A 13,156-nucleotide genomic window follows, 5' to 3' on the forward strand; every position below is an offset into this window, starting at 1 on the left:
CTAGGTAAGGACTGGCTGGAAGACTGACTCTTAATGGGATAATTGAGAATTTGTGTTGTCGTTTGTGTGCAATAATGAAATCTACAACAAAAACAAATATTTTGTATAAAACAAAATCGAAACTCAACGTAAAATATTTTTGGGAAATGTAAGTAAGTCAAAGAGAGTGATATGCGACAATGACTATAATGTGTACAGCATTCAAAGGATACCAGCGTCAAAATAGCGTAGCACTGTAAATCGGTTTTCAAAATTTCACGAATAAAATACGATATGAGTTTTTACGGAACAGCACAGATAATTACAACAACAAAACAATGACTTAAATTATATTTTACAAGTTTTTTTTATAATTCCCGGGTAGGCAAATGACTCCACTCCACCTGATGGTAAGTGGTATTTGAGGCAAAACACGACGACGACCAGTACAGTCAAGTTGTAGATGTAAAGGCTAAATCCAGCTAATAAGAAGGTGTTCTCATAGTGTACCTAAATGTGCTGTCTGTTGTTCTAATTGAGCTCACACTCAACTAATAGCATTGTTAGTTTACTAAATATACGCATAAATATTGTTTTTAATAAAAAAGCCAATTTATAAAAGGTACTTAAAAAATTTAATTATAATATATATATATATATATATGTACTTGAGACTGTATTGTCATTCACACCAAGTTTTCAGCTCAATCGATTGAGTAGAACTGGTTTGTGATTAGACCCGCAGAATTTACTATCAGTAAAGTGAAACACATTTGAATAAACGATATTTGACGATGTAAACAATGCATTGTCACTGGTACTGGTAAAAAAAAAAAACTTAGCTGCGATTTTTGTTATACCCAAAGCTTAAAAGGTTTCAGCCAAAATTCTATTTATACTAATATTATAAATGCAAAGGTAACCCTGTCAGTCTGAATCGAAATTGATAAAATTTTGTATGAACAAGCTTAAACTCCAACAAATGACATTGGCTATTTTTTTATACCTAACGCGCGGGCGAAAACTCGTATTTTAAGATAGATGCTCTACGAATGGAGAGAAGTTCTCTTCACACGCTATATATACACTATCAATACAGCAGGCGGTGTCCTACCTTTGTATTTAAACTAGTTGTCATGGTGATCGGTATTACAGTATAAAAGGTGCTGCAGCTCTATCTAATAGCGAGTTACATAAAAGTATAAAAACCTTCTTTATCACAAAATACTACATGTGCGAATTTTTAAAGCGATCCGTCATCGGTGTCGAAATATATCAATCTCAAACAGACATACCAACGATTTATACATACGGTGTCAGGATGTATAACGAGTGTTTAAATATATAAATAAAAAAAATGGTTTAAAAAATATGTATTCAACGGATTTTTTACTTAGAAAAGTGTAATTTTTATATAATAATTGCTTATTAAACGATGAAGTGAATTCATGTGTTTGTTTTAAGACAATAATTATTACAATATTTACATTAATAACTAAATTATTTTTTGAAATAAATAAAATATATTATGAAATATTAGCAGAATGTTATTATTTAGGTCAACAATGCAATAATTATTTATATCGTTCAAAGCGTATTGACAATAATGATAAGATAAGAATCAAACGTGACCACAACTAAATTATTCTTTGCTTCTTTTTTATTCTTTGTGATAGCTAATATGGTTACTTTAATAAGTTATAAGCTATTTAGCGAAACTAAATTAATTACTTACATATTTAGTTGAACTAATTCTTCTGACTCTCTGCGTCGGTTTCTTCTGCGCACGTCGATACTTATTCTGCTCTGATATCGCACTGTTCTGATTCTGTACAGGCACTGGAAAATTTTTGTCTTCCAACACAAACCAATCGGTAACCGAACCGCGTCTCGCAGTCTTAGAAATATCGCTAATACGTTTCATTTCCAACATTTGCGATAACTCAGCCCTGAAATCATCACTCACTCTATTAACTTTTGCTACTTGTAATATCTTTGGCGAGGGTAACGTATTGAACGATGTACTTTTCCTCTTTTCGCTAACCGACAAATCGGTGGATGTTTTGGTATATGGTTCACAATCACTCATATAATTCTCACTGAACAAGTCCACTGTTTTATGAAACTCGTCCAATAAATCTTGGACTGAATCGGTCTTAAAAATGTTCACAACCAATCCACTCGATGCTGAAGTAGATGTGGACATATTGGAATGATGGTCCGAATCCTGTAACTCCTTGATGCTCTTTAAACATACGTTATCCACTTTATCGTAGTATACATTTGCTATATATTCCAAACTATCGACAGATGTTGAGTCTCCTAGAGTATCGCTGCTACCGAAGGCGTAGGAGAGGCTGTTTTTCGTTAATTTTGTCTTCAATTTATTTCCCTCGTTCTCTTCTATAGCTTTAGGAAGAAATTCGAAACTTTTACTACGTGTGTATATGGGTGTTTGGGATTTCACCCTCGTCTCCATTAGTTCTCTGTTGCGGAAGAACCAAAAACGTTTGCTCGATTTGTTAGCATGTTCTGAAATGTCATTGCGCGGTGCTGGTAGAATTGTATTTTCATGGATGGTTTTGCCTTCTTCTATTGTTTTCCATTTAGACCTTTCCATTTTATCTTTACCGAAAAAGCTTATACGAAATTTGTCCCGAAAACTGAACGATTTCTTGAGTGGTGATCCTCCTTCATCGTCTGACGGTGATTTATCTAAGATCGGTGGTGGCGAAGGAGGGACAACCGGTAAACAAGAAGACAAAAGGCCAGTTGGTCTCGCTACTGCTAGTTCATTGGACTGACCTCTGACTGGTATATTACTGGGCTTAAATCGATGAGGTAGATCACCGAGGAGACCACGTTCTATTAGTTGTAGGTTTTCCGCGTTCAGTTTTTTAAGCACATCGGGCCTTTTTATAGGTTTTCTATCTTTATCCATGACTTAAACGTCATCACTAGACGGTGGTATGATTTTGACTGCCCTATCGCATATCGCGATATCTCTTAACTGATAAGATGTGATAACATTCTCTCTTCAAACTTGTTTCCATTTTTATTAAAACACACCTATTTTATATTTATATAATAAAGACACAGGGAATATAATGTATTTAATATGGCATAATAATTTAATTAAGCTATTTTAAATTCATTAATAAGAAATTACCAATTATAACAATCGAAATCATTTTTAATTATACAAAACTTATAGTTGAATACAGTTATCTAATTAAGACAGAAAAATGTTGCCTTGCCTAATATTGGGACGAAGAAAAAACGTTGTCCTAATTATAACCTCATATTTTGAACAACAAAAAATTTAATCAATAACACCATAGAAACATGGCCAAAAAGTTTCTCACAAGTGACAAGTTCGCGATCCAGTTACGGTATCGAGACAACATAATGCAATTTACTTTTACATCTTGAAGATATCAGTATTCATTTTTATAATTGAATATCTGCACAAGGAACTATTTAAGGTTTTAATATAATGCGAACTAATTCAGTCCTGACGTACTGAAAGAGAAATCAGTGTTACGCCTAACGCATGCCAAATCAGACAGAACGGCAATTAAACATTTCCCACAATTGTATGTAGCGCACAGACGCGGAAGTGAGGAATAATGGTGTTTTGTTATAAAATAATAACAGAGTCGCCGAGACGATCGCGGTGCGCCTCGCCGAGAAAATCATCACCTATTGGAAGATACTCTAGCGGTAACAAGATTTTTAGTTTTTTTTTTAGCGTTCATATATAATTATAATGTAGTTTTAATTGTGTAATATATGATACATAAAATATTAGATAAATATTTAACGCCTTTGATTGGAAAATGCAATGTAGCGTAATCTAAACTTTGCTATTTTAATTTGCCAGGCACTTTGTTTTACTACAATTTCAAACAATGTTTTGCACATATTTATTAGGTCGAAACATATATTATCTAATTTGAATTAATACTCATTTTGAAATATATTTTCAGATATTACAAGCTATTTTGATTATGAAGCAAATAAAGAAGAAGTTTGGGATTCCATTCCTGAACGTGAATGGAAGCTGTTAGCAGCCTTAGCGAGGAAAAGAGAGGAAGAACAAATGAGAGAGAATCTTGCAGAAGAGTTTCAGAAAATGTGGATTAAAGAGAAGGAAGAGCGCGAGATGGTTTGAAAGCATTTTAAATATTATTTGTAGTAAAAAATATTTTGTTTTATATTTAAAGGATAATTTCTATTTACAAAATATAAAATACTAAAGAAATAATTAATGTTTAAATATATTCCTGTATGTATAACAAAGATTTAAAGCTAATTTAATGTACCAACAGTGTTGTTTGTATAAAAAAGTGGCATGGATCTAGTTTTTTTCGTCAATCGTGTCTTTCATATTAAATAAAATTTATATAATTTTATTTACCTATTTAAACTTTGTTAAATTACAAATAATAATTAAGCGACAATCTAATTATATAAAATGTTGTTGTGATATCTGTTTGAGATTAATTAAATTCAATTTCGACCCCAATTGATCGATTAGCATGAAATTTTGCAGTTATACCTATATTTCATGAAGGTTTTTATAATATCCGCTTAATTGTAACTTGCCGCTAGATGACGCTTCAGCACAACAACTTATATATACCGTTCAAGGGTTGCCATGTCATTTGTTTATATCAATAGCAATGCCAATTATTTTAAGGCATTATTAATATTTCTATTTATCTCTCCAATTAATACATCTTGTGTGGACGACAATAGTCTAACGAACCTAACTAGTCGAACCTGCGACTTTTACATAGCTAGGCGTCTAAGTTTCTGAAACGCATTCTAAATATCAGCTGGTATATAATATATGTATCATACTTCAGATGGAAGCTGAAACCTCAGAGAAATACAAGCGTTATCTCAACCAGAAGAGAACAGAAGAGAATTATTACAACGAGTATAGACGTCTCCAACGAGACGCAGAGCAGGAAATCAAGACAGACCAGCTGTTACACTGCATCCGGTATAAAGAGAGGAGGAGCGCCGACTTGCTGGCTTGGAGGGATGACCAAAAGGTGTTGTATTTTTACAGACAGAAATATATTTTTTAATAAAAACGAGTTGGTAGTGAATAGAACTGTGCTAATTTACTTATTTTGTGTTTATAGTTGGACCGCTTTGTGCAGAAATACACACGGAAACTCTAATAATAAAAGACAGGATGACATCCCATTTTTATAGTGATCTGGTGACATAATGTTTTGCCTATTATTTATTTCAATGACATTCCAAAACTTTATGTAACAGGCAATTTCACTATAAAAGGGATTTTCTCTTTTAAATCTTAATAACATTTAGTGTATAACATTAATGCTTTTGTGGATTGGAACATTTCTGCACAACACGGTCCTATTCATCGTGTGCTCGGTAATGAAAATTTTATGAGCACGTTTCGTGCGAGGAAAGTGATAATCTGCCTAAGTAACTTGGCGAAATAAGCACTAACATTCTCCAACCACTATTTAAAAAGAACATTGTTCATAGGCATATATAGGCATATATGACATATATTAGGCATATGTGGCGGCTTAAAATTAAATAGTTGTAAGATTATGGATATATCAGTTAGCTAGTCTTTCTTGAGAGTGGTCGATTAGGATGACGTCATCACAATTTCAGACATGAATAAGGTAAAATAACACATCAGGTGACAGAGCTGGTGGGCAAGGCGGTGGAGGAGGCGGAGCGGGCGTGGGGGGCGGCGGAGAGGCGCGCGCGGCGCGGAGCCGTCGCCGCCTGGCACCGCCACGTGCAGCAGCTGCACGCGCGGCAGAAGGCCGACGACGCGAGTACACGACGAAACGAAATGCTGCGGAATGCTTCACAGGTCATTTAGTTCATTTTTTTAATGTAACTATTTAAAACAAAAACATTAAAATAATACTGTTCCAAATACTGTTAGGATAAGATCGTTTTAAATTGATTTTCGGGGCAATTATTATGTGTAATGATAGTAAAACAATCATCATTACAAATATTTTTTAGAAATTTATTACATATTTATTTCATAGAATATGGAACAAACGGGTGCAATAAAGAGCAAAGGCATAACAAATAAATTTTGTCGGCTAATTTAAAATATTTGGATTTAACATTTATTCACACGCGTCTCAGTTTTTTTCAAACTGTACACCAATTAACTCTCATTAGCATTTCCCAAGTACACTTACTTAGTACATCTTGTATTTAAGCGCCTATTTTGGTTGACTATACCAAAATAGCTAACCATACCATTAGTAACGGTATTTACAAACGTCAATGACGTCATATACTATTATTGCTACATTTCAAAAGGATCCTATTTTAACAGAAATTAATATCTAATTTATTCGATATTCAGCGTCTAGCCATCAACAACACCCTAAGTTCTTGGGAAACCTCCCTAATACGCCAAGAAATGGCAGCAATGGATGCTGCCAGGCGTGCACACGTCGTCGCACACTGCGCACTGAAAGACGCGCGGAGCGTGCGCTTCACGCGTGCGAGGGAGAACAAACGACAACGTGCGAGGAGATTGGCTGCTATCACTGCTCAGATGAGAGAAACTATCAAAAGTGGCAGATAATTACCATTTTATTTCAAATGAATTCAGATAATGTGAAAATAAAAGGAGGATAAAATTTATAACATAATATAAATTAATGTAAACGAAGCGCACTAAATATTCTTTATATGTATTAATTTTATATACAATTATAAAAATAAAAACATGAGCATTAATACTTTACAAAAAACATACCTGAATATTCTGAAACGCTGATATTAATTTATTAGTTTTAATTTAAATTTTCATTGGTCGATTACAGCTGATGATGGAAACGAGTACCAATAAGCGTTCAGTATTTAGTCAGATGTCTTTGATCAGCATTTTAGGATCTGAAAGTTAGTTCCATATGACTTAAAAAATATATTAATAATTAAAAACGCTATGTATAATTGAATAATGTATTGAAATATTCTAAATGTGTCGATGTAAACAAAAAAAAATATCAACATTGTTCACCGTCTATAATTAAAAAAAAAGGTAAATTATCGAATAGAATTAAATGTAATTAATTTGTTAATAACGATATGTTATCTGTTGAAATATTAAATAATTCTAGTCTATTCTCTACCATCTAAATACTCATAATCCTATTACATGCTAACGGTACCAACTTCTCACAGATAAAATTAAAGTCTGTCTTTCGATATATTCCTAACTTCACTCTCCAAATATTATAATAATTAAACAATAAAAATGAGTCATATAAGATTTAATGGACAGGAAAATGGTTAAACTTCAATCCATACTGTGCTCATTCCAAAATACAAAGTGGAAACCGGCAATTGATTTATCAGAAAACGAATAAAATTATAAATTTGCCATACAATAAGTCAATTTAGCTAAATATGATATAATTTTCGCTAGCAATATGGCATGTATTTTTTTTTTATTTATAAATTTAAAGAAAAAAATAGTACTAAGTATATAGTAAATAAAAAGCAGTGAGACAGAGAATAAGCAGTTTATTTACAATTACTTCAATTAGTATTGACAAATCAACATTAAATATATTTCGAGTGTATAATTAAGTCTTGCCACATTTTATGTTTGTCCGACCTTAAGAGATTTATGATAACAATTTTGTTAAATAAATTAAACAATATTTCATAAATAAAAAAAACACTTTCATTCTTTTCAAATTAATTATAGACATTTGTGTTACAAGTCGAAAAAATAAATATTTCTATCATATAATTAATAATTTACACGTAATATTGAAAAAAAAACAATGAATGGTGAGTGTGTTCGTGTAATGTCAGTCACATGGGACATAATATAACGGTATTAATGATTATCTTTGGTAATATTCGTTATCAACTATCCACCTAAATCATTATTAAGATTTTAATAGAGATTTGACTTGGAAGTTTCAATTGTTTATTTCATCAGGAAATATAAAAAATATAAAAACAATCGTTAAAATTATACTAATGGTGTTGCTAGCGACCGAAGAACTTACTTATATACTTTGAAAGTTACATAAAAGAGACTTATATATAAGCGTTTTTAATGGCATTACAATTAACAGAAAATCAATACATTATCGGATAGGATGGTTTCCATTTAAACTACAATTTCACTGGACATTTAATAACATTCTATTTAAATTTTAAAGAGTAGCAACTTATGCAATCTGCTCATTTCTAAAATTACTTGATTTTATTTGCCGTTATCCCTGAATGACCTAAGGATTGTCTACACGTCACCGTCCAAATGGAATCGATACAGGAAACACGGGCATCTTTACTAAATATGTCACTAACCTAACTTTTGTTAAATATGTCAGTGCCCCAATGTAGTCGGCAGGCATTCAGTTGCTGCGGCCAGAGTAGCTTTAGCCCTCTTGTAGTATCGCAGCACCGCGTCCGCGCCCGCCAGCAGCGACTGCGCGTGCGCGGGAGTGTGTGCGTGCGCGCGCCCGTCCGCATGCGCGTCCGTGTGCGCGCGGCGACGCTGGCTCACGACGCGCCAGCGGACGGCGACGCAGCCGGACGACACGTATCTAAACATTGCTTCCTGGAATATTTACAATTTCAGTTCTTATAGTATTTATTTGAGGTCGCCGAAGTGTTTGCTTTAATATGTCACCGCCGGGCACTTTTCTGCCGTCAACCCTCCATTATTTTACTTCCTGCCACTATACTGGCGATTAACGAACTTACGTGCTCGAATCATGTAAGTGCTAACACAAACTGTTTTTGATTGGATTTCTCTACTTTACTGAGCCGGAACCACATGGCCGCCTATTACATTCACAGTCGAATAACTTCAATTGATCACGTTATACAACGTGACCGAATGTTTTTTTTTTATATAATAGGTGGGCGGACGAGCATATGGGCCACCTGATGATAAGTGGTCACCAACGCCCATAGACATTGGTATTGTAAGAAATGTTAACCATCGCTTACATCACCAATGAACAACCAACCTTTGGAACTAAGATTTTATGTCCCTTGTGCCTGTAATTACACTGGCTCACTCACCCTTCAAACCGGAACACAACAATACCAAGTACTGCTGTTTTGCGGTAGAATATCTGGTTAGTGGGTGGTACCTACCCAGACGAGCTTGCACAAAGCTCTACCACCAGTAAAAAATATTAAACCTACAACTTTTAACAATAATTTTTTTGGGAAATTATCGATATCGCCAAAACTCAAGAAACAATATATACAAAAATATTATTATTCATTACGTGTACTAGCACTAGCTCACGAAAGTTAGTTTTTCTAAGAATCCTGGGTAATTACCGACTTAGTGGTTGACTCCAATGCGTATTGGTGGATTAACAACATATTCACAGCTTCTACATGAGGACTTTTAACGTGTTAATGAAGCGGATAGTTTATTAGAAAACATTTTAACTTTTCCTATTTTAACTTTAAAATTTAAGTTATAAAAACACTTATTATACAATATAAGAATAGGATATTATAATAGAATATTATAAAAAAGTGTGGTTTAATGTGGTACCACTACGGCTTATTGCTGAGTGGTGGGTTGTAAAATAGTTTAATCAAATTGAACGAATTACATCTTACATGTAGCTGTGGATTAATTAATACATCCAAATCTTTGATCAAATGACATCCACCGACAAAGAACCTTCTACTCTCAGCTTCCACCTTATCCAATTCTTCTGGTCTTGAGCAGGACAGATCTTGTCTATGTTCGCCGGGCTCTAACGATAGAGTGAAACAGCTGTATCCTTCTGTACGATGTCGTCCCCACCAATCAACGGAAATCGTTTCTAGAATAACCTTTAGAGGATTGATTTCTGCAATGTTCAGGTTAAAAATTATTGGAAACGTTTGCTTGATAAGATTGTTGTGTCGTAGCATTTACTTAAGATTTACGTATTCTAGCCACTGTACCATCTCGGCTCCAAATCAACGTACAATTTAGTTAAAATCTCATGTTGAAATACACTTAAGGACATAATAACATCTTCAACAACGTTCTAATGATTTCTTTGAAGTAAAATCTTACCTATTCCAGTAGCATACTCCATTTCCAATTCTACCACATGCCCGTACCTCCAGATCTTGTTATATTCCCTTCTCGTTGATTTGCTCACATGTGTTCTCCCTTTAAGGTCACCTTTAACTGTTACGTCATCTGGAATCTGTACAGTTAATCTATCAAGAATTTCTCATTACTGTAGAAACAGTTTTATACTCCAGAGGCGTGATGGCCCACTGGTGAAAAGGCGAGAATATTAACCGATGAAACCCGAGCAAGCACCACTGAATTTTCATTTTCTAAATGTATGTTAATATAATATCATTTGGCATAGAAAAATATCTTGAAGAAATCGACATATGGTGGATGAAAATGTGCCACGTGTATCCACCAACCCCCATTGGAGCAGCGTGGTGGACTAAGCTCCAAACCGTCTCCTCAAAAAGAAAGTAAACCTTAGCCTAGCAGTGGGATATTTAAAGGCGGCTACTTTACACTCCCAAGCATCGAAAAACACGTAACGTCGCTAACCCTGCGCCTGATCACTCTCTGGTTGTGTGGGATTGACTTCCCATCGGATATGAGTGAAAAATAGAGTGTACTTTTATTTATACACACACTTGAGCACTTTATAATCTCAGACACAGTTGGCACGCCTGCCTTTACGATGGCAACCCGGAACATTAAACAAATAATATTTATTTTTATGTAGATGTTATATTAAAATCTTACCCTTATTTGAAAATCAATGTACAAATTGTCCATTTCGAATCCACACGCTGAGACAATTTCGAATGTCACAAAAACTTTTTTCATTCCAAGACCCGGCATTACAAAATTCATTAACTGTTTTTGCTTCTTATCCCACTTTTTTAATAAACTATTTAACTGAAATGACAAATGAGACAGTATATTCAGTAATGTAAAAAAGGAAATTTCTTATCAATATCCATATTAATTAAATATATATATTATAAATTAAATTTCACAGTAATCACAAAAAGTAAGAATAGGATTTTGTTTTGTTTAGTATCTTCAATTGAGTTTTTAATAATTGTTGACTGTAAATCTGTATATATATGTATATACCATTATACTTTATTATTTTATTTGCTTAATTAAAATTCAGTAACTTGATTTTAACATTTCATTGCTTACACAATTGTTCAGAAATTATTTACTTATATTTTAAATTTTATATATACCTACTAAGTGTTCCAAGTCTTCACCATTCTCCTCCTCTCCAAAATCAATTTCCACTCCATATTCCAGGGGTAGAATACTGTCTCCATCTTCAACATTATACAGGTTGAATTCTAAGTTATTTACGTCTGGTAACACCATTAAATAATTGTGAGTAACATTGTGATATAAAGAGAGAAGATTGAAATCTTGCTTGAAAAGAATTTGAGACTCTCTGCAATAATCATAATAAATATTGTTAAATATTATTAGAAAATTTTCTTTCTGTATTAATTTTTATGGATAATTATAAATAATAATAGAATATGCTTAACAGAATTACAATAGTATATACGGTCACTAAGAAATGTGACAGTCCTTGGACAATCACAAATTTTTAATTAATTTTTATTATGTAATATGATTCCTAAGCTGATCACCATTTTGTTTTGTTTATTAATATAAGAATATCCTCTTCCTGTTCAAAGTAAATTATAAGCTTAATTTTGGGATTGTATAAAATAATAAAAGTAAGAAAAGCTTTTTTGCTAAAAGAGAAGATTTGTAGGTAGGTTTTCTCACAATGTTTTCTTGTACTGCAGAGCAGAATTTTAATTATAAACCCAAAATGTGCATATGAAAACAGTTGCTTGCCAAATTTTGAACTAACAATATTTAGTTAATATTTACTTTTTTTTATCCACTGCAAATTTAAGATGGCTTAGTTGATCTACAATAGCTATTGTCTATTGTCTTAAATTAAAAAGTAATTACTATAAGCTTATAATACAATAATTTTAACAAATTACAACTTATAATATAATATATTATAAGTTTAATGTTTATGTAACAATGGCATCTTTCAAATAATTAGACAATAATATAAATCAGTGCCTTACTTAAATGTGAAAGTAGCTTTAAAAAAACGATAATGATCAAATGAAACTCACTCATTGTATTCCGAGTTATCTAATACAATATGCATTGCCATCCATTGCTCATTATCAGAAATATTATCCTGACTTTTAAACAAATGTCCCATTGAATTTGAAACATTCTCATGACCCCCAATATCAAGTAAACTTAATTTTGCAAAACAATTAGTTAAATTTAGAGCATCAAATTGTTTACAATTATCTTTCTCAGCAATAGGCAAAGGAAGATGATAGTCCTCATCAATATAAGTAAAAACTTTATTTGATTTAGCATTGGAATCCTTTATCATATTATGATACTTTATTTCTGTTTCTGAACTGCAATTATATTTGTCGGAATATTTTTGAAATTCATAAGAACTAAATACTTTTTCTTGCCATTTAAATGTATATTCATTTATTTTATTTTTATCCAATACATGGAGATGTTCTTCATACGATTTATTTTTGTACTCCTCAAAATTAGGTAATGTTACTATTTCCTCTCTGGATTTTAACTTTATACTGAAAGTATTAAATTAGAAAAATGTAACACGAATATTTCAACAAACTTACAAATGTGAAGTGAAATAATTATTTATCTTTTTATAATAAACTTACCAAATGGATATGTCTTTCAAATACTGCTTAAGCCAATAAATGCCCATAGTTTTATTTTGCTTATGAAATTCATGCATATTATTTTTTTATTTTATCCTGTAGATCCTGAGTAATTCAATAAATGTGTAAAGTAGGTATTTTTATTACTATAATCTCTTTATTGCTATAATATATATAGGTTATGTTCACATTATTAATATTACAAGAAATACTCAGGACTAGACGTTACCATGGAAACAAACACATCAACAAATACAGTCCGACATGGATAAACATCAAAATCGGAGTCTTGTCAAATGTCAAGTGTCATATTTTGATATACTTTAAATCGATACGAGGTTCCTCGTACAAATATGATATTTGTGAGATGATTTACGACGCAAGAGGACATTTACCATTT

The 13,156-nt window shown here is 32.6% G+C and overlaps 3 protein-coding genes across 5 annotated transcripts in view; 1 reads left to right on the top strand and 2 right to left on the bottom strand.

The window, feature by feature from the left end:
- The window catches only part of LOC126775422 (rho GTPase-activating protein 27-like), a 126,245-nt gene extending 123,308 nt beyond the window's left edge, over positions 1 to 2,937 (bottom strand). For both annotated transcript variants that reach the window (XM_050497355.1, XM_050497353.1), the window contains exon 1: positions 1,715 to 2,937. In XM_050497355.1, the coding sequence (XP_050353312.1) occupies positions 1,715 to 2,920 (1,206 nt within the window). In that variant the 5' untranslated portion in view covers positions 2,921 to 2,937. The remainder of the gene's footprint in view (positions 1 to 1,714) is intronic.
- A 661-nt stretch (positions 2,938 to 3,598) lies between these two features.
- LOC126775470 (golgin subfamily A member 6-like protein 6) lies at positions 3,599 to 6,627 on the top strand. The gene is made up of 5 exons (XM_050497442.1): positions 3,599 to 3,702; positions 3,969 to 4,147; positions 4,851 to 5,042; positions 5,675 to 5,854; positions 6,368 to 6,627. Exons 1-5 carry the CDS (start codon positions 3,609 to 3,611, stop codon positions 6,590 to 6,592), a joined length of 870 nt encoding a protein of 289 aa, XP_050353399.1. The 5' UTR covers positions 3,599 to 3,608; the 3' UTR covers positions 6,593 to 6,627.
- A 1,154-nt stretch (positions 6,628 to 7,781) lies between these two features.
- On the bottom strand, positions 7,782 to 13,036 carry LOC126775439 (tectonic-like complex member MKS1). 2 transcript variants are annotated; one of them, XM_050497393.1, is made up of 7 exons: positions 12,757 to 13,036; positions 12,172 to 12,660; positions 11,249 to 11,456; positions 10,772 to 10,927; positions 10,067 to 10,202; positions 9,619 to 9,854; positions 7,782 to 8,590 (listed from the first exon to the last, which is right to left on the bottom strand). In XM_050497393.1, exons 1-7 carry the CDS (start codon positions 12,831 to 12,833, stop codon positions 8,357 to 8,359), a joined length of 1,536 nt encoding a protein of 511 aa, XP_050353350.1. In that variant the 5' UTR covers positions 12,834 to 13,036; the 3' UTR covers positions 7,782 to 8,356. The 2 variants fall into 2 exon arrangements, with proteins under 2 accessions (XP_050353350.1, XP_050353352.1); XM_050497395.1 differs by lacking the exon at positions 12,757 to 13,036 and having other exon boundaries at positions 11,249 to 11,331; positions 12,172 to 12,214.
- Between the last annotated feature and the right edge of the window lie 120 nt (positions 13,037 to 13,156).

Source organism: Nymphalis io, chromosome 18 (assembly GCF_905147045.1).
Source record: "Nymphalis io chromosome 18, ilAglIoxx1.1, whole genome shotgun sequence".
Lineage (NCBI taxonomy): Eukaryota > Metazoa > Arthropoda > Insecta > Lepidoptera > Nymphalidae > Nymphalis > Nymphalis io.